Here is a 27519-nt window from a genome sequence, read left to right as displayed (position 1 = left end):
TTAGGGGGAGTCCCATATTGGTTGGGACGAGAAAGAATTTACCCGATGCTCCCCAGCATGTCGTAAGAGGCGACAAACGGATTCTGTTTCTGCGTTTACCCTTGTTAAGTGTTTCTTGTATAGAATATAGTCAATGTTTGTAAAGATTTTAGTCAAGCAGTATGTAAGAAATGTTAAGTCCTTTGTACTGGAAACTTGCATTCTCCCAGTAAGGTAATATATTGTACTACGTTGCAAGCCCCTGGAGCAAATGTTTGATTAGTGCTTTTGTGAACAAGAAACAATTGACAAGTGGCTCTATCCCATCACACCCCTTCCCTCCGTCGCGATATAACCTTGAACGGTTGAAAACGACGTTAAACACCAAATAAAGAAAGATATGATGCGGTGAGCTGAACTGTTTACACCAGAAGAAGTGTGCCTTTCTTAACACGCTGACCGAGCAAGTAACCGACATAAATGACCAAAACGTGGTATAGCGCTAAAGTCCTGTTTCGGATCGTTCTGAAGTCGGCTTGAAAATCGCAGGGACTGTTTACATGGGAAAGTTCTCGACTACTTCGCATCACCTGACCGTCTTCTCGACGACAAAGCACATATCGTTGTCTTAAAATCGATTAAGAACTGCCCATCACTTTAGGTATAGCAATTTTGTTGTTGAAGAAAAGATTGAATCAAGATCGATTGAAACTTTACCATGTAAACATCGTTATTTAAAATACTGCTTTTGTTGTTAGTTGATAGGTTTTGTCGGAGTGTCGGACTGGCATCTTTGATCTGCTTCTTTCCAGAATGTTAGGACACTAGTTGAGCCTGACATGCGCACCTAAGAACTGTTTGCATTATGACATCATCAAACGGGAGCTTACAGGCAATCACATTTGCCATACTAAGTACTCTGTCGCTCAATCTCTCTTTTTCTGTCTCTCTCTGCACACACACACACACACCCACACACACACACACACACACACACACACACACACACACACGCAGGCATTACCTGGTTGGAGTCAATTATTTTTTAATGTCTCCAAACAATTTGTTTGTTTGTTGTTTGCTTAACGCCCAGCCGACCACGAAGGGCCATATCAGGGCGGTCTCCAAACAATGGGATACAGAGATTGCACGTGTCCTCAATAATAGCTTAGATGATGACCAGCGGGTCGAACTGAACATGCTCCTGAAGTGAAATATATCATATATCATTCGAAAGAGTATGAACCACAGAAATATACATTAGCGTAAAGATATAATCAAGTAGAGATACATCAATTACTAATATTGCAGGAGAGTCCAATGTCTCTGCGCTAAGCTAAATATAGCATTAAATAAACAAGCCTTCTAGATCACGCACCCACTTTTCAATAAATGTAAATTATCCTCGTAACTTTATACTTTATATACTTTAACAGTACACTTTGCGAAGCTGGGCGCACGAAGTTTATAAGCACCGAGTTTTTTTTGGCTAAAACAGATACTGTGCTTAGTCTTCGCGAAGTTGACTTCGGGCCGAATTCAGGACCTCCTACACATTCATGTAGACGGTGCCCTCAGCAGCCTGCGTGCCCGTGGCTGTGTTGACATACTCCACTGTACCGTGCCCTGTTGGCTGCTGTCCTGTCGTGTCTTCGTACACATCCTCTTCTGGGGCTGGAAGTTGAAACGGTAAAGTATATTTACTTGAAGGTGTGTGTGTTTGAGGTGTTTTGAACGTGTTAACACTGCAAAAGTAACTTGTCTGAATTCTTATTGTGAAACGGTCGATTTCTCTGTCTCTCTCTCTCTGTCTCTCTCTCTCTCTCTCTCTCTCTCTCTCTCTCTCTCTCTCTCTCTCTCTCTCTCTCTCTCTCTCTCTCTCTCTCTCTCTCTCTCTCTCTCTCTCTCTCCAGTTGCTGTCCTGTTGATTTATTTAGAAAACAAAATCAGTCATGGTTACCTTCAGATGTGTGATGCATACCTTGGTTGCTGTGTTAACCAAGTAAAATCACACATGATACACACCTTGTTCAATGCTGTCTTGTTGTTGTGGATCAAGTTCAGTGTAGATGGTGGTGTCGATCACCTGACTGCGTCGTGTCGGTCTGGCGTAGGTCGGGTCACCTGGAGACATTTTAGTTTTGAACAAAATATGACATTTTACACAGATAAAAACAGTCAATGTTCCTCCGAAACCGCGCCAGCGGTCGAGGTGAACAATGACTGTCGAGATATTTGTAAAATGTCATACAGTTTTGGTCAAACATACAAATAACATTTTCATTTATTCATTTATCGATCGATATCAGTTAGAATGTTTTTTTTTTTACGATTGAACACACACAGACATGTACTCTTTCTTGGCAAAGCGCTCATAAAGAATTTGTGTCGGACTCTGACGTCACATGGGTCAAAGACGAGAAATCCAATGCTCAATGGATACATAAACTGTGGCGTTGTTGTTGTTGTTGTTGTTGTTGTTGTTGTTGTTGTTGTTGTGTTTTTAAATAAAAATAACCATTTTATTTACTGAAAGAGGCGTGACAAATTAAAAGGTTTACTGTGAACAGGCGAAAATGCATGTTCACCAATCGTCAGAAAAATCTCTACAGAACTAAAGGAATAGGAAAGATAGAGTGGGCATAGTGAGGACAGTGTACGTAAAATGTCAGACCATCTCATTCTCACATATTCCCACTTACGAAGAAAAAAACAGGTAGCTAATTAAAAACACTTACATCTTTTCTTCCAAACGACGATGGCAATGACAACAGCAATGATGACAAAAAGTCCTCCTCCTGCTCCGCCAGCGATGACTGGGATTGATAGACCGTCATCGTCATCGTCATTAGTAGTGGATACTGTCTGTTGAGCAGTGATGCTTGGGGTTTCTCTCGCGGTTGTAGTTTTGGTTGTTGTTTGAGTGGTTGTTGCAGTAGTAAGAGCATCTAGTAAAGAAATACAATTATGTTGTATGTATTTTCGTAGACATTAAACAGGGGCACGAGGATAATAATAACACAAATAAAATGACTGTAAGGTGGTTAGGACGGTCGCAGCCGCAACACCAACCCTCCCCCACCCCTTCCGCAACCCCCTACCCCATACCCCAGTGGTCACTTTGTCACTTCTGGACTCATGCAAGAGACCGACATCCATTTCGCACTCATCCCCTCTCTTCCCTTTTACAGACACACACACACACACACACACACACACACACACACACACACACACACACACACACACACACACACACACAGACACACACACACACACACTTACACACACACACACAGACACACACACACACACACACATATATACACACACATACACACATTAATTACATGATAAATAAATACACACACACACACACACACACACACACACACACACACACACACACACACACACACACACACACACCATGCCAAAATACTCGTCCGATATTCGGCAGTGGCATGCAACAGACGCACAAGAAACAACCAGTCACGTAAACAAACCCGCATTAAAAACAAATCATACAATTGAAATAATGTTAAATGCATGTCACTTACGGACAACACGCACGATGCAAGACGCTGCCGTTTTGGGGTTATCCTTTCCAATACACCGTACTTTTCCAGCGATGCTGTCCCTGGTGGTGTGTGTGACGGTCAGTGTACTGGTGTCGTACTGTGTCCTGCTCACTTCGTACACAGAAATGTTGTTCACCCTGCAGGGCGGAGAGGGCCAGGTACAGAGAGCAATTAGCTGCAGGCTATGGTTGGAGGAAGGTTGTAAGTCCCAGAACATTACTGTATCTCTGATCCCTGTGCAGGTCAGTGTGATGTGTTGTGTCTCTGTGACGTTCAGTGTACCGCCACTGCCGCACTGTGAAATTGTGTATCCTGTAATATTAAAAACATAATTAATATAGTTCCTCATAGGAACGCACAGCCACTAGTTTCTTATTAATAATAATAATAATAATGCAAACTTTTATAGCGCTATTCTAGAAAAATGTCTACTCTTAGCGCTTTACAATACATACATCGACCAAGCATACTATACACGCACAGGCAAAGAAACCGACCAAACATAACCAACAAACTATACATGCACAGGCAAAGAAAACGACCAAACATACAATACACGCACAGGCAAAGATATAACGACCAAACATAAGCAAACATACTATGACCAAACATAACCAACATACTAAACGCGCGCAGGCAAAGAGAACAATCAGCACATGTAATAATTACTGACAACTAATAATGCAGGCATACAGTGACAGTCCAATACACAGCCTAAGCACAAGAACTACAGTAGGCTTCTATATAAAAACGTGTCAACAGTACTATTTACACACACACAAACAGTGCTGACACAAAACGCTGAAAATATATATACACGTTATTTTAGGCACTAGGTAGGGGGTGAGGTGGGGCGGGATGGGGTGGGTGGGGAGATGCTGGAGGGGTCACTTGCGCTGAAAGAGGTGTGTTTTGAGATTTGTCTTGAATGTAGTGAGAGAATCTGCGTGTCTGAGAGGCAGCGGTAATCTATTCCAGGTCACAGGGGCTTGATAGGCGAAGGACCTCTCGCCACATGTCTTTGTTTGCACTGTGGGGAGTCGGAAGAGTCGAGTGTCGGCGGCGGAGCGAAGCTGACGAGAGGGGGTGTAGAGATTGAGGAGTTCTGACAAATATTCTGGGGCAGAACCAGAAACGACGGCAAAAGAAAGAGAGGAGAGTTTGTATTCGATCCTTTTAGTGATAGGCAGCCAGTGTAGAGAGTGAAGAAGGGGTGTGGCGTGTTCATACTTGGAAGATTTGAAGACCAGGCGGGCAGCGTTATTTTGGATCCTTTGAAGTCTATCTAAATGGTACTTAGGGAGACCGGCCAGAAGAGAATTGCAATAATCTATCTTTGAGAGGACTAAAGAACACACTAACGTTTTGGTTGCATCAGTGGTGAGGTAGTGACGGACTGAACTAATCTTGCGCAGCTCTAGATAGGCGGACTTGCAGATGTTAGAGATGTGTTTTTGGAAAGAGAGAGTTGGATCGAGAGTGACGCCAAGGCTGCGGACAGACGGAGAGAAAGAGATAGGTAGTTCGTTGACAGTGAGAGAGGCAGGAAGAGAAGGGTGATTGAGAAATTTCTTGGGACAGGCCAGCATAACTTCGGTTTTGTCACTATTTAACTGGAGTTTGTTTAAAGACATCCAATCACTGAGGTCCGCAATGCAATCCTGTGTCCGAGATACCAGATCGTCAACTTCAGCAAGAGGGGCAGACTGATGAAGCTGTGTATCATCAGCGAAACTCTCGTGCAACAACGCATGGCGACTGATAACATCGGACACAGGGGAGGCATATAGAACGAAAAATATGGGGCCAAGCACGGACCCTTGCGGGACACCGTACTGGAGAGCTGAAGGTTGAGATTTGATGCCGTTGACACAAACGGTCTGCGTCCGGTTAGTAAGGTACGAACGAACCCAGGAAAGGGCCAGATCATGAACACCAAAGGAGTGCTGAAGCCTGTGGAGCAGAATTTCGTGGTCTATCGTATCAAATGCGCTGGACAAGTCCAGTAGTGTTAGAATGGAGACATGATTTTCGTCAAAGCCAAGAAGGATGTCGTTTACAATCTTCAGAAGTCCTGTCTCAGTACTATGGTTTTTCCTGTATGCAGACTGATGGCAGTTTGAGAATGTGTTTTTAAAACGTCTCATGCAAAATCTTCAGAATCTCTAAATGTCATCACATAACGAATTAACTCTTGCGTTGACGGGCGAAGTGGCGCAGTGGTAAGGCGTCGGCCTCCTAATCGGGAGGTCGTGAGTTTGAATCCAGGTCGCTGCCGCCTGGTGGGTTAAGAGTGGAGATTTTTCCGATCTCCCACGTCAACTTATGTGCAGACCTGCTAGTGACTTTACCCCCTTCGTGTGTACACGCAAGCACAAGACCAAGTGCGCACGGAAAAGATCATGTAATCCATGTCGAAGTTGAGGTGGGTTATGGAAACACGCAAATACCCAGCATACCTACCCAACGAAAGCGGAGTGAAGCTGACTATGCTCTCAGAGTAAGGTTTGGGGAACCCAAATGGGCAAACGAGCTCACACATCACCAGAATATTTGGAACGCTGAAGAAGAAGAACTCTTGCGTTGTACTACTATCCCTAGCGGTGTCATTGCTATTCCAATACTTATAATTCAGTCGGAGTAGGAGAAAGAAGATATATACACACATGCTTGAGTATAATTGCACATATTGAAATTAATCATAAGTCAGTTGCATACATTTACAAACATATTGGATAGTTCATCGTGTTGTGGTATTTTGCGATAGGAAACATTATCTTGTTCGCCACCAGAGAACAATGCGAGATACAGTAGACCGATTTAGTAGAGGCTTTCTTCAACCAACCACATTCGTTTCGTACCAAATAAGGAAGTGCTACGTCACAAAAGTTGTGTACATGTGACTTCCGGTCATCAGTGAAACGAAGTTCACACAAAAGGCACACACCACTTTCGTTGATTTGGGCTATTCCACGAATCTACTTTCGTTGACTTTGTAAGTATGTTTTGGTTATTTCTGTGTGGAAACCTTCAATATATAGGATATAGCTAGTTACTTGATTGTTATTTTAACTGTTCATATCGTCCTACTTTAAGGTCTGGAGTGGACGCTAAAGTCGATCTTTCACTGGATTTCTGAAGCATACATTTCCCGGGTTGGGCCGGGGAAAATCAAAGATGGCAGGCAGGGGCCGATTGTCGCTTCACGACTTCAGTGTTTTATTTCTTCCCTAATATGATTAGAATACTTATTTTATAGGGCAGACCTTAATTTGTGAATTGTCTCAGTTTGAAAAGTTGTAAATTTTATGAGTAGTGCTTCGGGTTGCAAATGAATCGCACATGTGTTGTCAGCGCGTGTTCGGGTTTGGTAGTTGGTTTGGTTCGATTACCCTTTACATTTCATAATTTATAATAATATTATGAAGGCTCACTAACTAAAACAAATCCAAGGATGGATTTGAAACCTATTTTCCCTCTTGTTTGTACTTATTTTGGTTAGTGAATTTGTGTTCTCGTCTTTCATTCATTTGGGACACATTAAGTAGTAAAGAATAAGCATGCATGTTTATTTTCGTTTGACTTACTTGTCTTGTTACTTTTTTGTATTGTGATTACTTTTAAAATGTTAGTTGGAGTGTTACATTCTTTCAAAAGCATCCGCTTATTCCTGGTTTTTTTTGTTTTTTTTTACAGATTTGCCGCAATGGCCTACTTTCCTGACTTGTTTGACTCTGAGTTTTTAATCGATTACATCGATTGCGTCGATTCCCTTGACGATGGCTTGACTCTGCTGGCCAATGGAACTGACGAGCTGCTGGACTTGGCCATTTTGGATCGCCTTTTCCGAGCGAACGCCAGTGCCAAACGAGGAATTCTCTGTGAAGAGTTTGACCTTTTTAACTTGCCGCAGAACTTTGTGCAGAAGTTCTTTCGGTTTCACACTACAGATGATGTTGTGCAGATGAGTGACCTGCTGCAAATGCCAGCAGAGATGCAGGCAGTCAACGGGACCAAAGCTTCAGGTATATTTTTTTTATATATATATAAAATAACAATATTGCAAATGCTCAGGCAGAAAAAGTAAAAGAAATAGACAGGTGATGTTCCAAAATAAAGAATCCCAAAACAAAAAGGGTTAAATTGTTGAAACGTGTTAAGACAAAAACAAAACATTCACTAAATTCTTCACCTCTTTGTCTTAGAATTGAGCAGAACAGACAGCTTTTTACCAAAACTAGGCAGAGATTATCATACAAAGTATAACTAAGACTACAGTGGGTTTTTTTTATTAGTTTTGGGGGGCTTGTTTGCAGTGTGTGAGTTTTTGTTCTTCAATTAAAGTTACATTCTTAAAATTGTAATTGAGGTGGAATGTCCCTGCTGTAGAATGGGATACTCATTCACATGCACTGCTTAGTGCTTTAGTCCAAAGTGTCGTCAGAATAGAATTTGTGGGGAATGAATTACAGTTACACCAATTACTGAATTAGATCAGATACAACATTTTTTAGTAAGGAGGTGTGTGGGTTGTCTGTAGCAATAACACGCACTTTGCAGAAGAGAATGACTTCATGATAAGAACTGACTTGATATGATTCCTTTTGACTAAAGACTCATGTTTTTTTTTAGTCAGGATGGTTTTAAAGAAACTTTAGTAGTGACTCTGCAAAGTTTTTATATATTTTTTCATTATTTATTTTCAGGCCTAGAGGTGCTCTGCATTGTCCTCCGACGCCTGGCATATCCATGCCGTTTCTCCGACCTCTGCGCCCTGTTCCCACGTACTGAACCAGAGTTGTGTTTGCTCTTCAACCTGGGTATTCACCATATATACGACAGATTTAATCATAAACTCACAGACTTTGACCAGCCGTGGCTTGCAGTTCCTGAGCTGCTGCGCTACTGCGCTACTGCGATGCTGTTGGAAGGAAGGGAGCACCCTTGCCCAACTGCTGGGGTTTTATCGATGGGACTGTGCGCCCCATCTGCAAGCCGAAGTACCATCAGCGAGAGGTCTTCAATGGGCACAAGAGGGTGCATGGGCTCAAGTTTCAGAGCATCGTCACCCCGAATGGCCTTGTCTCCAATTTATACGGACCAATTGAGGGACGGCGACACGACTCGGCTCTGCTGAATGCCAGTGGCGTCATGGACTACATGGAGCAGAATTTTAACGCAAATGGAGCTCCTCTATGTGTTTATGGGGACCCAGCATACCCCCTTAGGCCTCATCTTCGCCGTCCTCACAGAGGTAACAACCTCGCTAGAGAGGAACAAGAGTTCAACGCCGGCATGACCTCTGTCAGGTTGGCAGTGGAGTGGGGTTTTGGAAAGATAATCCAGGAGTGGGCCTTCTTGGACTACAAGAAGAACTTAAAACTCTGTTTGTCCCCTGTTAGGAAGCTCTACATGGTGGGAGCTCTACTGACAAACTGCCTTACTTGCATGTATGGCAGTCAGGTGGGGGATTATTTTAATTTGGACCCCCCGTCTGTGGAGGAGTACATGCAGTGAGCAATTGTGTGTGTACACTGAAGTTTCCTGTATGCATATACCTAGTTGTGCTGATCAGGTGTTGTGTGTGAGTAAATGCATACCATCTGTATGCAATTTAAGTCGGCTAAATCAGTAAATGAGATATGAATATGTGCTTGGGACTTTTGTTTTCTGATTGCTTTTTTTTTTTAAAGTTTTTGATAATTGCGATAACATTATTCAATTATCAATGACACACCCTACCATGAATTGAGCCATGCCTTTCAGTTCTTTTGTTTTTGATACACCCTCTTCAGAAAAGTGCAGATGTGTAGTACCGGTGGTTTGGCCTTTATTCGAAAGTAAATGTACCTTCTTACCTCACTCTTGTTGTTAAAGTCAAGGAAAAGGTGTGTGTGTGTGCACGTCAAAATGTGAAAGCTTGGAGCAGAATGTGTATTTAACATTCACAAGACACATACAACACAAAGAAAAAACATGGGTAATGTTAAATACATTTAAATTGTAATGCAACATAACGCTTTTCCAGGAATCGCTTGACAAGTGGCCCCCTTCATCCCCCCCTTCCTCGTCCTGATATGGCTCTGCGTAGTCGGCTGGACGTTAAGCAACAAATAAACAAACAAAATAACGCTTTTCCCTCTGTGGCCGTAACTTGACCAGACACAAACTAAAAATAACATTTTCTTCAAAGGCAGCAATAAAGTATCAGTTCTTATTTTCTGCAAGGTACACGAAGCAAATCCTATCACCATGCAGATGTTGAATGCACACAAACTATCTTGCGCAATGTCACCTGCTATTGCGTAAAATCAAAATCAATCAATCAATCAATCAATCAATCAATCAATATGAAGCTTATATAGCGCGTATTCCGTGGGTACAGTTCTAAGCGCTTGTCGAAGAGTTGTCAACACAGGACTAACAAAGAAACTAACATCTTCAGACGGACACGAACCCTATCACACACTAACAAACACTGGTAAACAAACAACTGTTTAACAACAATGTACACATCAATAGCTAGGTCCAAACAAAATAATATTAAGCACAAAGAAAACACCTCTCACAGAGCACAGCACAAGAATGTCTTTTGGGGCAAAATCATGCTACCACATTCATTACTTGACTAGATCAAACACAAAAGGATAATCTCACAATGAAATACACACACCAAAAGAGCTACACGAATGATACACTCATTCACTATAACCTTTCAATTTCTAGACAAGAAGATCATTGGCTGCCTGTATCAAAAAACAAAATTCACATCGGAGTGAAGTCATCGTAAACCCCCAAAGCCTTTAAAAACAAGATTAGACACAAAATCTTGCTATCACTTTGCTTTATGTCGACTAGATTAACACTTTCAGCGCAGGATAATTGCAATTATTCCCCCCTCTGCTTCTTTACCTCTGTAAACGTGTAGAGCTAGTTATTTTTCGATAATGACCCAGCAACCAAACAAATAACGAGCCAGCAACAGCCTGAATCCTCGATAGTGCAATGGGTTGAGAAGCTGTTCTGTTTTGGTACTACTTTTGCGACTGAAAAGTTCCGAACGCTCTATACGTACGAAGTATACATCTCTGGAGCAAACAATACAAACATACCGCGTTTAAATTAACAACTACAGGCCTGAACACATGAATCTCCATATAAAATCCATGAGTGTTGTTGTTTTCTGAATCTAGATCTGCCGTGCACAACCCGTTCATCACAAGCAAATTCCCAAGGCAAGTAACTCATACTCTAGCCGACAAGAGTAGTTCCCCTTCTTTTAACGCAGTTTCTTCGACAACACTGACTGCAATCCGACGGTCAGTTTTCAACAATATTTCATTTTATAAACAGATCACACGCAACCAAATGCACACACCTCATCAATTTAAACAACATAAAGCGGTTTCATACACTATTTTCCCCAGAAAACTGAACTTCATACAGTAATTAACGTTGGAACACGGGTGCAAAAGTTCGTCTGCTAGTCCCATTTGACGAAAGAACATTATCTCAAGCGATACTAAAACATAAACAGAACACACAATATCTGCCTTTACCGCCACAGCAGAATAAAAGCACATCTGTGTACTTGATTTTAGTCTAAAACAGGGAAACTGACAAGAAGTGTTAACAGAATGGAATGATTTGCACGGAACTATACAACCGCGCATTAATCGATCGCCTGCGCAGGTTGACTGGTTGAGTGATTCGGATTCGATCAAACTTTCGCACAAAAACTCCTGTTTTCTTTGAATAACTGAAGAAAGGGGGAATAAAGAGGTTACACACCTCGTCTCAGTGATTATTAAAAATAATGGTCTCAGTTCGCGGTCATGAAAAAGCTCGCTGAAGCTCGCATTTTTCATGATCCGCTAACTTCGACCATTATTTTTAATAATCACTGAGACTCGGCATGTAACCTCTACATACACAGACATGAATACACTGATGTACAAAAAACATATCGTCCGCATTGAACAATATCAACAAGCACTTGACTTGAAAAAGCTGACTGAAAGTGAAACACTTTCAAAGAGAGAGAAACCCATTTTACCTCTCGCAAAGTTTACATTTTGTGCCCTAGGCAAGATCAAAACGTTCATACAAAATTCATTCTGGGTGATGTAAAACTTTGAGCAGGCCTTGGTAGTCTGTTGGATTGCAAACTATAGCCGATAACCCCAATCTTTGTGCGACTGAAAAGTATATCGCCCACATTGAACAATATCAACAAACACTTGACTTGAAAAAGCTGACTGAAAGTGAAACACTTTCAAAGAGAGAGAAAACCATTTTACCTCTCGCAAAGTTTACATTTTGTGCCCTAGGCAAGATCAAAACGTGCAAACAAAATTCATTCTGGGTGATGTAAAACTTTGAGCAGGCCACGGTAGTCTGTTGGATTGCCAATTATAGCCGATAACCCCAATCTTTGTTCGACTGAAAAGTATATCACCAACAATGAACAATATAAACAAGCACTTGATTAGAACAAGCTGACTGAAACACTTACAAATAGAGAGAAAATCATGTTTACCTCTTGCAGTTTACAAATTGTGCCCATAACATGATCAAAAAGTTAATACAAAAATGCTTCTCTGGTATTGTTTATATATGCAGTCTGTTTGGATTTTCAGTTAAAGCAGACAACCCTACCAATCATATCTTACAAAACTATTGACATTTGTATTTTAAACTATTTCTGCCTCGCTAACATTTTTAACATCTCCATCATGATGTTATTTTGGTTTGCACACTCCTGTTGCCTCATTCTCGTTTCTTCTTCTCGCATCTTTCGTTCAAATTCCAACCTTTCTCTCGCAAGATCCTGTTCAACATCTGCAACTCGCTTTCTTTCTGCCAACTCAACCTCTGCCACACGCTTTCTCTCTGCCAGCTCCTCCTTTCTGAATTCAATTTCACGCATTCTCAAGTCAAATTGGTTGTCAGCTTGTTGCTGCCTGGAGTCCAAGTCAAGTTTACGCCACTTCTGCTGAACTTCTAGTTGATCCGCGTCACGCTGCGTTAATCGCTCCAGGAGCCGATCTGCATCGGATGTGACCTGTCTCCTCTTTGGGCCCCTAAATGGTTTCCCCTTGGCTGTTCCTGTTGGGGTCATGGGGGCGACAGGTGCTGCTGGTCCGGTCGGGGCGACAGGTGCTGCTGGTCCGGTCGGGGCGACAGGTGCTGCTGGTCCGGTCGGGGTGACAGGTGCTGCTGGTCCGGTCGGGGCGACAGGTGCTGCTGGTCCGGTCGGGGTGACAGGTGCAGCCGGTCCTGTTGGGGTCTCAGGCGTTGCTGGCCTTGTAGGCAGCATAGGACGTGTCCGGTCATGTATGGCTGCATGTTCCACTGGGGGATGTGGCGTGGCATCATCTGATCCTGAATAATACCAAACACAATAATAAATACAAGGGGGAAAGCAGAGACTTTAAGTGTTTCAGCTTTACAATGTGCTTACAGGGAGTAAATAATAAGACAACAAATCAAAACAAAACTGTTACGAAACATTAACCCTACCTCTTGATCAACCAAAAGAAAAGCATTTTCATCCTACAATGCAGATAAAAATAATACAATCATGTAAATAATGAGGGCGGTACACTCAACACAGAGACTGTCAGGTTATAGTTTCAATTTACCCAAGCCAGGCCTGAAAGTTTTGATTATTTTAATTGGTGAGTAAAAATATTCATCTTCTCGCCACATGTGAGTCAAGTTGCTGAAATTTTGTTTGGTTTGGGTAGTCAATTTTCAGAATCAATAGCCAAAGGCGAGAAAACCATTTGTTGGACTTTCAGGGCTGCAAGGGGAAACCTTTTAACACAGAGACTTGTATTCAGAGCGGGATTAGGGTGTCGCATTTTTAAATGGAAAACTCATTCTCATGCTCATTGCGTAGAACTATATTATTCAATACTACAATGTTTTCAAAAAGGAGAAAGGAAAGGAACAGCACCTTCTCCCGAGTTCTGGCGACCAACCATAGCTGCCTGCCTGATTGCGAGATCCACCTCTGCGGTCTGTTCCTTGACCTTGCTCGCCTTGGTCTTCTTTTGCTTCATCTCCGCAATAGCGTCATCAGACAGCATAATGATCTCGTCTAGGCCAACATCAAGATGAGTGCGAGGTGGCTCGTCAATTCCAGATCTATTGAAATAGAACATTCAATGTCATACTTATCATCAACAAACAAAACTTCTGAACAAAAACAACATAGTGAATAATTTTATGCAACATAAAAGCACATACTGTATACATGCTAGTTGCTATTTTTGAAGAGAAAGAACTTGACATATCCTCCATTAAAAATAGAGTTCTTGCATTCATACCCTGCTCTCAAATTGATTTTTATATTTCTCAGTCATAGACAATCCTACAAATACTTTGGAAACCATTAGTCACCTTAGCCAGGAACATTTGTTTCTTTGTTCTAAAAGATGTCCAAGTGATTACATACATTATTAAATCAGGATTCAGGTCAGATGTCTTGCCTGTTTGAATGGAGAAAAACAGGATGAAAAAGAAATTGCTACTTACGCTTTGAGCTGGGCTGCCACTACGCTCTTTCGTTTGCCCATGAGCAGCATCACCCTGTCCCGGAAGCTTTTGGCGGTCCTCACGCTTTTACAAAGATTGGATGGCGAGGTCCACAGCTTCTGGGCAACCATCTCCCAGGACACCCCGTACTTGAACGGGTTCATGAGAGCCACCTCATCAACAATTTCCACATCCATGGCTTCAGTGAACGAGGTCTTCCCTGGTGTTGACATGATTACTGAAAAAAAGCAAGGGTTCATCACTATATAATTATGTCACTGGGTCTGGTTATTCTCACTTTTTTTTTAATGGATTGAGTTGTGTAAAAACTATATTGACATCCCTGAATCCACTGAAACAAAATACAACGCACACTGTATGTGCTCGCCTAGATTATATGTGAAAAAAAGGATATTCAGTAAGTTTTAAAATAATTCTTAAAATATAAACTTAGCTGCTACCAATCTCTAAAATTTTTGATACCAGATACAAAACTCCTGCTACTGCTAAAGTGCTATACAAAGCTGATTGTCTGTTCAAAATTAACACTCATATTATAATGGATGCCATTTAATTTCCCTTGCAGTATACTGTCTCAGTGTCTGCAGTCTAAACATTAAAATAGGCTGTTGATGCTTGAACAGGCAGAAATATTAAATCAGTAATGAATCCCATATATATGTATAAAATTAAAAGGTTCGTATACATTAGAATAATCATTTGTAACTTTAAGCCAAATTAAGGTCAGCTGTTTTTAATTAGAAAACCTTATGTCACAAGTAAGACTATGAATTAAATAAAGTAATAAAAAAAAACAGTGAAATAAATGTGCAGACTGAACACAGCTGGGTGTTTTTATCATCATCTTGTACTTGTAGTTTGTCGTGAACTACTTCTAGTTCTACTACTAGGGTGTAGTGCATCATTTATTATCATTCTGATAGTTAGCACTGCCAGCTAAAAGCAAAAAATAGAATGGAACCTCGACTCTTTTTCTACATTTTGTTTCTCTCCATTCTCCGGTTCAAGTTTGACTAAGAGTGAGACTGACAGCCACAATCCAATCTGAGTAATCAACAAACCTTCGAATTGATCTATTATCCTTTACTTATACTTGTAAATGATCAAAACCTAATGAGCACAGAAGAGAACGTATGAAGCAAAGAATTCACAAAGTTGGTGGCAACTTACAATTTTCGGCGCGTGATTTCCTCGCTTTGCTTTAGGACACTGTTCTTGTTTTCAGCCGTGGAGAGTGACGCTAGGGGAATTAACTGCAACTCTTGGCGATGACGACTTAGGTCCCCTGGCTCTGCGAAAAGAATTTCTCAGCTGCATTCTAAACCGCGAATTCACAACGCGCGGTGTTGAGTATTTCGTTGTGCGCGCGCGTCCGCGGCTGGCAAGAGAAAGTGAGGTGGCGAAAGGAAAGTGGTGGCCTTTTCCCCCTACTAAATCGCGCTACAGTCTGTCCAACACATAGTGATAATGTTTGCCTTTGATTTAAAACAGGTTGTATATATGTTCCTCACATAGAAAGTCACGGCAAATTATATATCAATGTACATGAAAAACAGTCATTATATTTGTTTGTGCAACTAGAGAAAATAGTCTTCTTTCATTACATGCCAAAAACGTCTCTGTGTTGTTAATGTTACAGTTACAACAAACGAAATACTAATTCTCAATAATTATTAGGCAACTTGTAAAAAGAAGAATACAAATACAGCGAAGAGAGACAAATAGAGAGACAGAGCGAGAGACAGAGAGAGAGACAGACAGAGAGGGAGAGAGATACATTGAGAGTGAGATAGACAGACAGACACACACGCAGACAGAGAGAGAGGCATAGGGACAGAGAAAGGGTGATGCACACACAAAAAAACAGAGAAAGACAGAGACAGATTAATTGACAGAATGTACAGACAAGCTTAAAATAAAGTTTTACTTACCCGAACAACAGCACCACACGGCACACAACACATACATCAGTGCCGTTTTCATGGTTACTTCACACACACCACACAACACGTCCCACTTTAGTGTAAGTCATCAAGAAATCCCTGTAGAAAAACACGAAAAAAGAAACTTTAAATCCAAACACCACTACGCTCACAAACGCTCTAAGAAACGCTGCACAGCTTAGCGATTAGCCGAGTGATATTAACATTACCCGGTGTACAGTCCATGTTGGAGGGCTATCACTTGTGCGGTATGGGCGATCAGCATGTCTCTTTTTATTCACGTCCTGCTGCGTCACCAGTGACCGGAAATAATAGCGAGATTTAAGAAACAGCACGTTTCGTTTTGCAGCTCGTTTCGTTTGGTGAATGAGTCACCCCGCGAAACGGAACGTGTAACGAGACGGCATAGGCCGCAGACAAGATTTAGATGTATTCACGTTTCGTTTCGGAATGAAAGGCCGGGCATGGCAGGATATGATCCGCTGACTGGGCATGGCATAATTTCAACTCCACGAGTCAATAAAGGATTGACATACTCGCATTGCACGCACAAGAGCTTCACATTTTTCAATTCATGCACCTGATCACATACGAAGCCAGAATAAAAATTCGATGCGATGACCTACTTCTGCTTCGCCATTTGCTTTCTCACCATGAAGTTGGATAAATGTACCAGGATCAGCACCCTTCAAAATATTTCAGTTCACAACAGTTGTCTACCTCCAATGAACACATTCTCAGCGCTGAAAGACTGTGAAAGGGTTGATGAATCTAGCAATGCATAAAATGGCCAACAAATAAAACTGTTAGTGTGCAAAAATACTCACAAAAGTTGACGAAATATTGTTCGTTTTTTGGGGGTGGAAAACGTGACTGCGTTTTGACGTTCCACGTTCCGTTTCAGTTGACCTTCACCTTTCCAGCGAGAGACCCCCGAAATAATGACGTTTACCACAACTTCAAAACGAAACGTCCCAACGTTTCGTTTCTTAAATCTCCGTAATGTTGGATTAGGGTCCGTATTCTAACTCGTGAGAACACACACATGCGCGCACGCACACATGTACGCACGCACGTATGTACGTACGTACGTACGTACGCACGCACGTACGCACTGACGCACGTACGCACGCACACACACACACACACACACACACACACACTCACTTACGTACACAAACACACACTCTCTCTCTCTCTCTTCATCTCTCGCTGGCTCTCTCTCTCTCTCAAATACTTTCATGCCTTTTTAAGATCAAACGCACGAACACACACACACACACACACACACACACACACACACACATACACACACACACACACACACACACACACACACACACACACACACACACACACACACTGACACACACACACACACACACACACACACACACACATACACACACACACACACAATGTCGAATAAGCATTTTCAGTTAACAAAGAAGCCTCAGATCACTACACAACACTGTTTCGAATATGAATGACATCAGCAGTGGGTTTGATTCGAGAACGTTAATGCGCGTCGTTAACGTAGTACATAAACACTTCCTTCTGTATAATGATATTTCACCGTTGCTTTGGTATACTTATTAAATTATAGATTCCACGAATTGAATAGATTCACTTTATAAAACTGCCTTGTATGGTGCGTTGTGATGATGAAATGGATATTTGACGTGCAAAAGGGCAGCAATGACCAATTAAGGACATGTTTTGTTGAGGACAGTGAACCGCTTTGTCAGTACATGCATAATAAAAGGTGTATGGAACGCGACTGAACATAATATGAAGCATGTTGGCATCGTTACAATTAGTAACGTATTATTTCCGATGATAGCAACGGACTGAGTATCCTATTAAAAAAAATCATGAACACAAACATATTAAAATGTGGACATTTCCTGATAGTAATTAACTGTCACATAAAACATAAATAGGATAAACAACATATATAAATAAATAAACCAGGAAGTAATTCATGCAACAGTTACACAGAGAATATGACAAGAAATGAGTCTCGTTCAGCTGTTGAAACTGACGAGTAGGCAAGCTACTGCTGTCTGAACGAATGACAAATTAACCTAATCAAAACACACGGCTAACATGGATTTTCCGCTTACTACGATGAAGGCTAGTTGTACGAAACATACCGCTACATTTTACTTTCAAACAAAGAATGTATTCGATATTTGCTAAGCATGTTTTGTCATATGTGTAAGAAAGAATGATTTCGTAAACAAATTTGGAAGGGAAAATATCTATCCGTTTCTCATTCCCGACGGCAGGGATGCGGTCTATGTGTGTAAAATGACGGTGACACAGTCATGTGCAGTCAACATTCCCTTGACATTAACCTTCGCCATTTGTGTCAAAACTCAAATATTATTAAAACTGCCAACATGAATGACTTAAAAAATAAGTATATTTGTATTGTCACCTACCACGTACGTACATTTTCATTCAAGTAATAACTAAATGTTGATATGTTTTTTTTCCTTGTTTAGTAAATCAAATTGGTTGATTTTTAAAATAACAAGAAATTCCTCCGAGGTAGGAAAAACACCCCCGTTGGTCAAAGGGAAATAACCATTCTCACTGCCACCAACTGAGAAGGTTATTTCCCTTTGACCATTAATATGTCCCTCTATAAGTCCTTGTAGAATCTTAATCCACCAATAACTCCCTAACCGTGTGTTTGACTGGTCCCAATTTTTGTAAGGACCGTCTCAGGAATGTATAGAACCTGTTTACCAAGTTTGGTGACGATCGGTCCGTTCATTCTTGAGATCTATATGCGAACACAAACAAACAAACAAACACATCGATGTCCCTCTATAAGTCCTTGTAGAATCTTAATCCACCAATAACTCCCTAACCGTGTGTTTGACTGGTCCCAATTTTTGTAATGACCGTCTCAGGAATGTATAGAACCTGTTCACCAAGTTTGGTGACGATCGGTCCGTTCATTCTTGAGATCTATATGCGAACACAAACAAACAAACACATCGAGCGAATCCTATACACACCCCTATACCAGGGGTGTAATGACGGGAGGAAGAAGGCAGCTTGTTAAGAACGAATAAAACGTCATGTACAGAAGTGGGAATTTTTGGACATGCATGTGTAAACAAATGTAAATGTGTTATTAACACTGAGAGTTTTTATATGATGAACCACTGATGCTATGAACAAATATGGATTAATATTAAAATATATATTAAACGAAGTTTTCCATCACAGTGACTATTCGTGACAGAAAGCTAGGTTCCAAGCTACTTCCCACGCTTAAAGGTCCAGACCATGCTGTTTTAGCGTCAAAAACGCTTCGAATCGTGTTCCTGCGCGACCGAACACTTCCCGATGTTTGCAGTTAGTTAGAAAACCACTTTCTTACCGTCTTCAACAATGTTTGGTTTACTTCGGAATCTTGTAAGGCCGTAATCCGACGAATTTTGTGACCGAAGCGACGGATTTCTTCTCCAAAACGACCCGCCATTGTGCCGCGTGATCTTCGCGAGACTGGCTTATGAATAAATTATCCGTGACGTCACACAGTGTGAAGATGCCGTTTACCAACATGGCAACAAGCGTGACTGCAGACGAAATTGAACCGTACATGTTCGAACTACCAGTTTCTCTCCTCGAATCAAGCATGAAAGATGAGGAGCGGAGGCCACTTCCAGCAGTAGTGAAAAGACAGTGACGATGAAAATTGCGACTCTGTTTGTCTCAGCGATCAAAGGTAAACACGCCCGCTCTCTGTGCTGAACTTATCGTCTGCTTTCGAGTCTGTGCTATTTTTTCACTCTCGCCTTGTCAACGCACTCGCGAATAAGTGGGATATTGTTTAAGTGTTCATGCATTGCATTCACGAGTAAAAGAACAACAGCTCATCGCAGTTTTAACTGTTCTTGATTATTTCAGAGACTGGTGTCAGAGTGGCCACTGTACCTGTTGTATTGTGTGGGAGGGGCAGATTTGAGAGAGAGAGGAAGCTAGCCTGAGGTACATTGTAGAATGAAAACTTGCAGGGGAGCAAGAATGCATCACCAGCCACGAAGGTGTACATACAACTTTTTTTGAGGTGCCTATATTTGTTTGATTTTTAAATGTATGTATTTGTTGTTGTTTTTAAAGGCTATCAAGAAAACTGTTGTCATTTAAATGTGACACTCAGTCAAATATAGTTTCACACACACACAAGATTAACTCACTTGCATGCCCACAGAAGAAGTTTGCTCTTCACATTGTTCTGTTGTTGTTGTTTTTATAATGTAATCATTGTAACATCAACACTCAGTAATAACCAATATTACAACACAATCACTTTTTCATCAGAACTCACTCACATACTACATGTATTAAACCCTGGTTTATGGACACTTGCATTTGTACTTTGCATGGGAAAGCAGCCTGAATTTCAGGTGAACTTTAATAAAAGAAGATTTATATGTATGTTGCTCTAGATGCATGTTTTAATAAATAATAATGACATTCAGGAAAGTAAAAGGACTGTTGAAGTTTGCTGTTGTAAAATGTCTGATGATTAGGGTTTTGTTGCACATTTAGTGAATTGACTCACTGTACCAATTGCTGTTATTATTTACACCCAATCAGTGCATCCACATGATATTATGTAGCTTAAATTAAAGAAAATGTTTTGATGTGTTCAGAACATACTGACAAGTTGCACACTCACTGACTTTCCGAAAGAACAGAAAAGTTCTTCCTGGCTGTCTGGTCGCTGCCATCAGAGACCTCTTTCTGTCACAGAGCTACACAGGCTTCAAATGTATGTAAGATAAATAAAAGGTACATTACAACTCTCAACTGCGGGGTGTGTGTGTGTGTGGGGGGGGGGGGGGGGATGTGCACAACCATTGCATACTTAAGGTCGGCTTAAACTGCAAACAGAAATGTGGAGCTTGCGTAACAATTCTTGCTTTGTCAGATTTGGAGATAGGCAGCCTCAGTCTATATAGTTGGTCGCCAGTTGGGGCGTCCTGCTTGGTGACAACTTGAGCTTTGTCAACTGGTCTAGCTGTAGCAGTCAAAGTCTGGGCACTGTTGCATTGTAGTCTTGCTGTGTATGCAGAGCTTTGTTGTAGCTGCCATAGGCCAGTGTTGCCATAGGCCAGTGTTAGGATCACCACCCCCTCAAACAGCTCGTTCAGTTAACCTGATGCCTGTTTTAGACAGAAAAAAAAGTTACCACAATCAGCAGAACTTTCACTGGAGAATGGGCATAATTCTTTCATACTTTTCTTTCTCATAGCTTTTTTTGGTTTTCATAATCTCTTCATTACACTAAATAACATCCATCTTAAGACCTATTTTGAGCCTTAATTTAAGTTGACTAGTAATGATATTAATCATAATGTATTTATTTGTATAATGTACAAACTAGAGTATGTATGTGGATATGTGTGTGATGGTGCTGGTATGGATATGTGTGGTTTGGGTTATGTGTGTACTGATGTGTACATTTTATGTGTTTTGTATGTTTTGCGAGTGCGATTTTATGTGATGTTATTCTGTACACCAGCCAAAACAAAATGTCTGGTATATTAGATAATAAACGCACCTTTAAATTTATTAGCGACTACACCCCGTCACCCTCCAGTCCCCCTCCCCCCCATTACACCCTACACTTTTAACATTGTATAAAAAATCATGTCCCAATATAGGTCCCTAGTTACCTGGGAGGACGTTAAGCTCCATAATCATCAACAACGTATTGAATTGAATTGAAAAGCTGGGGTTAGGAGGTCTAACTTCTTGAATTAAAGTGTTTTTTTTCTCAGGTGCATGTAGTTTTTTATTTGCTTGAAATCATGGTGTATTCTGGTTGTAAGAGAAGAGTCAATTTCCTTGTAAGCCTGCAAAATTAAGATTTGTCATTTTTGAAGTACACAAGTTTTTGTAAGAGTCCAAAATAGTCCAGGATAAGGAGGAAAAACATAGGGTGGGTCAGGAAATCTGAAACATTGCATAGTTTTGTTTTGCCTATGTAGACACAAAAAGTACTTAGAGCACTTCCCCCCCCCCCCCCCCCCCAAGAGAGCATAGCTTAGTTTTAATTATTTTAATGCCACTGTTAGCAAGAGGAGTACTACAGACAGCAATCAAACAGTGGATTTTTTCTGTAGACATTGTTATTTCTGTTTAGGTGTTTCAGTAGTTTTCTATGCGGATAAATCATGCTGCATGATCACTAGAAACAATCCAGCTCTGTAGCATGCACGTTTTTTAAAGGGTTTTTTTCCCATGTTACTCTGAGAGAAAAAAAACCACAGAGATAAAGTTGAACTGGCAGTTTGACTGAAGCAGTGGTAATAACACAGAGTTGTGCTCTTCCTACAATCAATGTTTTGATGTGGATGATGATGTCCGAACATGTACTTGGTTGTATTATTTTGCTAGACTATTTGTTTCTGTTAGATATATCTGCTCACATGATTGTTGTTCATAATTTGACATTACATTTACTGCTGATCAAAATGTATTGTTGGAATAGGTCTGCTTAATATTCTGACTGCAGTTTTGTAATAAAATCAAATAACACAGATGTTTTAAGTATCAAAGTGCTTTTCACACACACACACACACACACACACACACACACACACACACACACACACACACACACACACACACACACACACACTCACACACTCACACACTATGAGTATGACTGCAAACATGAATTTGTACTTGTATTAATTATAATTACTGTATTACAGAACCTGATCTGAAAAAAAGGACAACAGCAAATTATTCATGCAAGCTTGCTGTATTAACGATTTCTTTATCCATTTAATACAACACTGAATTAAAAGATAACAACTATAACAACGTGTGTGTGTTTGTGTGAATGTCTATGTGTATATGGACGGACACTGATTAAACCTGAGACTCATCGATTACCCAGGTGAGTGTAAAAGGTAGAGAGAGAGGGAACTTTAAGGTGGGTGCATGGGGACGGACATGTAGTAACAGATATATGTTTTAATCTGTAATCTTAACACATGTGCTTAAAATTAGGAACAGATGCCATTCCACTACAAATACTGTCAGTCTGACAAAAACGCCCAGTGACACTGAACCCCTATCCCTTACAGAACACATTCAGTATACATGTACTCACTTCCTTTCGTCTGCGTTTAGTGAAAGCAGATCGTTCTGATGACATTGGTATCCGGTTTCTGACCTCCTGTGAGTGGTCAACAATTGTCGGAACTGGAACTGCGTCAGGCAACAGCTGTTTTGTGTGTGCCAGGTTTTCTTGCCGGCTTAACTGCGTTCACATTGGAAGAAAGTGTCGCGAAACACAGCACATCGTGTTGGCCGTTTCCAGTTAATCAGTCTTGCTGCAGAAGTTGTAAGCCCATCGGAAAAAGGTGACAACTGATGCCTGAACCTTTTTTCTATACTTCATAGCTATCAGCAGCCGTGCGCATTCCTTCGGCGTGTTGTTGATGCTCGATGTAGGCAAACGCCCACTTGGCACTTGAGCCTAAGCTGTACACGAAATGACGTCACAGCCGGTTCTCGTCTACTGGCGGCCATTTCGAAGTCTCGTTTAGCAGACGAATTTGGCGGAACGTTTTTAATTAAATCACAATGATAAAGCTACGAATCGGTGAATTTCTTTACATTTTTGGAATCTGTAGGTGCATTTCTCTAACCTTCAGTCATCGGTTAGTGGTTCTAATAACCTTTAAAACAGCGTGGTCTGGTCCTTTAACACAACAAGCCACTGTGCTGAAATTGCACTAGTTTCCCTCCCTTCCTGAAAAAAAACCCCGTGTACAAAAGTTGTCATTATGATCGCATTTTCTTATGTAGATCGCAATGGGCGGTTCTGGTGAGGTTATGCCCCTTCTTTCTTTCCGCTGGTAACAGGCGGAACCTCGCGGCAAGATCACACGAGAAAGGACAAAAAAACGTGCATTGGTCCCAAATAGCATGTCGCTTTGGTGACAGTTCGTGTGTAAGTCGTGCATTGTATACGGTAAAAAGACAATGGTAGCAGGCGGAACCTCGCAGCAAGATCACAAGAGTTGTCTCGCGTTATCACCCCAGAAGCGCTCATTATGAATGTACAACGTGCTAAACCCAAAGCCGAGAATTACTCACCGAAACCGATACTTTCTCAAGCATTGCACGCAAGAGGATGCTTCGTTGAGAGTGGTCTCTAACGAAGAGACCACAGCATTAGAGTACACAGTTGGGTTGGGTTTTTTTATAACAAAGAACACATACTATTCTTGCAATGGCTTGTACAAGATGTGTGAGTGTGGTATGTCTACTTTTTGCAGTATCTTCTGTGCACATCGCTTACGGTAAGAAACACATTGTTTTCATTTGTTATACATTCAAAAACGAACTAACTACACTTAGCATACAACGCTAAGGATACTTTTTCAGAGGTATAGCCCAGATGTTAAAAAGCAGGGTTTTGGTCAGATACTTATACTGTATATGTGTTTATGAAGATCTGCTTTTCTTCTGCGGAAACATGCGTGTCTTTTATTTGAGAAATAGTTTGGTATGACGTCAAATGTGCTTGACCACGCCTACCTTCAAAATTGGCGTTTTGTGACGGCATGATTCACTTACAACCACGTTGACTAAAACTGATCAATAGTTTTACATCAGAAAGTTTGTTTGGTGTCTTACCTAACAGAGTGTTCTTAGCTGCGCATGTCAGGCTCAACTAGTATACTTCTAGCATTCTGGAAAGAAGCAGATCAAAGATGCCAGTCCGACACTCCGACAAAACCTATCAACTGACAACAAAAGCAATATTTTAAATAACGATGTTAACATGGGAACGTTTCAATCGATCTTGACTCGATTTTTCCTTCATCAACAAAATTGATATACCTAAAGTGATGGGCAGTTCTTAATCGATTTTAAGACAATGATCTTTTGTTTGTTGTCGGGAAGTCGGTCAGGTGATGCGAAGTAGTCGAGAACTTGCCCATGCAAACAGTCCCTGCGATTTTTTTAAGCCGACTGCAGAACGATCCAAAACAGGACTGTGATTTGGTTATGATTATCTGCGAGAGGAAGTAAATATCAGCAAAATACTAATTATGGCCGCCATTTGCAATTCACTTTTTTCCAAATTATTTTATTTCTCTAGCATATAATCGTTATACTTGTCTCATATAACATCGGACCCTATTGCATGATACGCCGAAAACACAATAGCTGTTAATATTTGCCAAAATAAAGTACTGTTTGCCAAAATCCGAATATGTTTCTTTTCGCCCAAGTTTTGATCCAGAATGTGAATCAAATTTAAAGTGAACGACAGGAAACATCTCGTGGGTGGTGACAAGTAATGCTTCCAAATGTGTATGAATAGGTGATTGCTAAACTGTTTTTAGTTCGATAGATAGATAGATAGATAGACAGATAGATATATAGACAGATAGATAGATAGGTAGATAGAGAGAGAGAGAGCGAGAAAAAGAGAGAGCGAGAGAAAGGGAGGGAGAGAGAGAGGAGAGAGAGGGGGAGGGAGGGAGAGAGAGAGAGAGAGAGAGAGGGGGTGGGAGAGAGAGAGAGAGAGAGAGAGAGAGGAGAGAGAGAGAGGAGAGAGAGAGAGGAGGGAGAGAGAAAGAGAGAGAGAGAAAGAGAGAGAGAGAGAGAGAGAGAGAGAGAGAGAGAGAGAGAGAGAGGAAAAAAAATAAGATTTAATGAATGTGATAGTGTGTAGGTTTGCGTGAAATTAGCGAGATGGCTATCTTGTACGATGTCATAACGTCAACTGTTATCCGGTGCGCGTGCCATGCTCATTAGCAAATGAGGATTTTTATTGAGTCAACCAACCAGTATCATTCTGATCTTCCGGGAAGGGGCAGATCAAAGCAGAAGGTGAACTCAGACTAAACCTTTCACTCAACAACAAAAGCTGTGTTTCTAAAATGATTATGATGTTTATATGGGCATGTTTTCATCTATTTTGATTCAACCTTTCCTTCAACTACAAAATCGCTGTATCCAAGGTGATGTTGACATGGACATTTGTATTCGATTTTGAGGCAGTTTGCCTTTGTTGTTTCGTCGAGACGAGGGTCAGATAATACAAGGTCGCCGATAACTGAATGTTTACAGTCTGCCCGAATTCCAAGCCGACAGCCAACCGACAGCGCTACCCGACTTTAAACCAATCCTGTAGACTTGCTTTCCCGCAGGAGACTTCTTTTATCTGAACGTCTCCGTGCACTAGTTACTACTGAAACTATCCCTCTGTTTTTGACTCAAGGCCAAACACTGTTTGCTTGAAGAGATATTGATCTGACCGTTTGATGGCAGTTTCAAATGAATTGGACAAATCTGGAAAACCAACTGTACCGTAATCTAAACGCACATAGTACGATTTTCTCAAAAACGCTTCGCAAAGAATGGTACACAAATGTAACTGAAAATGAGTGAATGCGCTTCGGGGCGTTGCTTCTGTCCTGTGTTGAAATCAAGAGGATGTGTGAAAGGGCCATCTGGCGGCAAGACGACTCTATAGCGCCGTCGATGACACGGCGACCTAGTAACCTTCATCACGTACACACACAAGGGAAATAACTGATTGGAAGTAACCCAACCCAACCTCACCAAGAGAGATCTTTTGTGCATATTTTACTGCATATATTTTAAGCTTTTAAACGACTTGCATTTGCAAAGTGAAGGCAGTCCACCCGGTAGCAATTTCTGTATCGCAGAACCTTATGGAATAACTTGTTTTTCGAAGCGATCTGAGAGCCTTTTTTTCTAAACTATTATCCCTTTAAAGAAACATGTGCAGCAATGCTTTGTCAACACGCTTAACACAAGTAGTCAATGTCCCGAAGTTGCACTAGTTTCGCCCCCTTTCCTGAAGAAAACAAAACGTGCACAAAAGTTGCATGTGATCTCATTGTCCTATGTAGATAATGACCATGAATTCACAATGACCTTACCTCAAAGACGGAAACTCACCGAAAATACTTCCTCCCGCGTAGTACGCAAGACGATTCTTCGCTGGGAGTGATCTTCAATGACGACGACATATCATACGAGTACACAGTGTTCATACCAAAGAACAACTATACAATGGCTTTCAGATGTATGCGTGGTGTGTGTCTACTTCTTGTTGTACCGTCTGTGCATATCGCTCACGGTAAGAGATGCTTTGCTTGCACATGTTCTTTGAGTTTGTTGTAGCCATCCGACGGGCGCTGTGGCGTGGTGGTAAGACGTCGGCCTCTTAATCGGAAGGTCGAGGGTTCGAATCCCGGCCGCGGCCGCCTGGTGGGTTAAGTGTGGAGATTTTTCCGATCTCCCAGGTCAACTTATGTGCAGACCTGCTAGTGGCTTATCCCCCTTCGTGTGTACACGCAAGCACAAGACCAAGTGCGCACGGAAAAGATCCTGTAATCCATGTCAGAGTTCGGTGGGTT

The 27519-nt window shown here is 41.3% G+C and overlaps 2 protein-coding genes and 1 long non-coding RNA gene across 3 annotated transcripts; all 3 read right to left on the bottom strand.

Moving 5' to 3' along the window:
• Positions 1 to 1020: 1020 nt before the first annotated feature.
• Positions 1021 to 16299, bottom strand: LOC138973496 (uncharacterized). The gene is made up of 6 exons (XM_070346205.1): positions 16055 to 16299; positions 3540 to 3872; positions 2718 to 2927; positions 2005 to 2103; positions 1526 to 1653; positions 1021 to 1183 (listed from the first exon to the last, which is right to left on the bottom strand). The coding sequence occupies exons 1-5, from the start codon at positions 16104 to 16106 to the stop codon at positions 1529 to 1531; spliced, it is 819 nt and encodes a 272-aa protein (XP_070202306.1). The 5' UTR covers positions 16107 to 16299; the 3' UTR covers positions 1021 to 1183; positions 1526 to 1528.
• On the bottom strand, positions 11495 to 14491 carry LOC138973492 (A-kinase anchor protein 14-like). Its single transcript, XM_070346202.1, has 3 exons — positions 14103 to 14491; positions 13522 to 13712; positions 11495 to 12944 (listed from the first exon to the last, which is right to left on the bottom strand). The coding sequence occupies exons 1-3, from the start codon at positions 14360 to 14362 to the stop codon at positions 12259 to 12261; spliced, it is 1137 nt and encodes a 378-aa protein (XP_070202303.1). The 5' UTR covers positions 14363 to 14491; the 3' UTR covers positions 11495 to 12258.
• Positions 16300 to 20740: 4441 nt separating the features above from the next.
• LOC138973491 (uncharacterized) lies at positions 20741 to 23813 on the bottom strand. Its single transcript, XR_011458040.1, has 2 exons — positions 23220 to 23813; positions 20741 to 21258 (listed from the first exon to the last, which is right to left on the bottom strand). It is a non-coding gene; the product is annotated as an uncharacterized lncRNA (long non-coding RNA).
• Positions 23814 to 27519: the final 3706 nt, after the last annotated feature.

The sequence above is a fragment of the Littorina saxatilis genome, linkage group LG8 (genome assembly GCF_037325665.1).
Source record: "Littorina saxatilis isolate snail1 linkage group LG8, US_GU_Lsax_2.0, whole genome shotgun sequence".
In the NCBI taxonomy this organism is placed as follows: domain Eukaryota; kingdom Metazoa; phylum Mollusca; class Gastropoda; order Littorinimorpha; family Littorinidae; genus Littorina; species Littorina saxatilis.
This window is presented reverse-complemented; position numbering and strand designations above follow the sequence as displayed.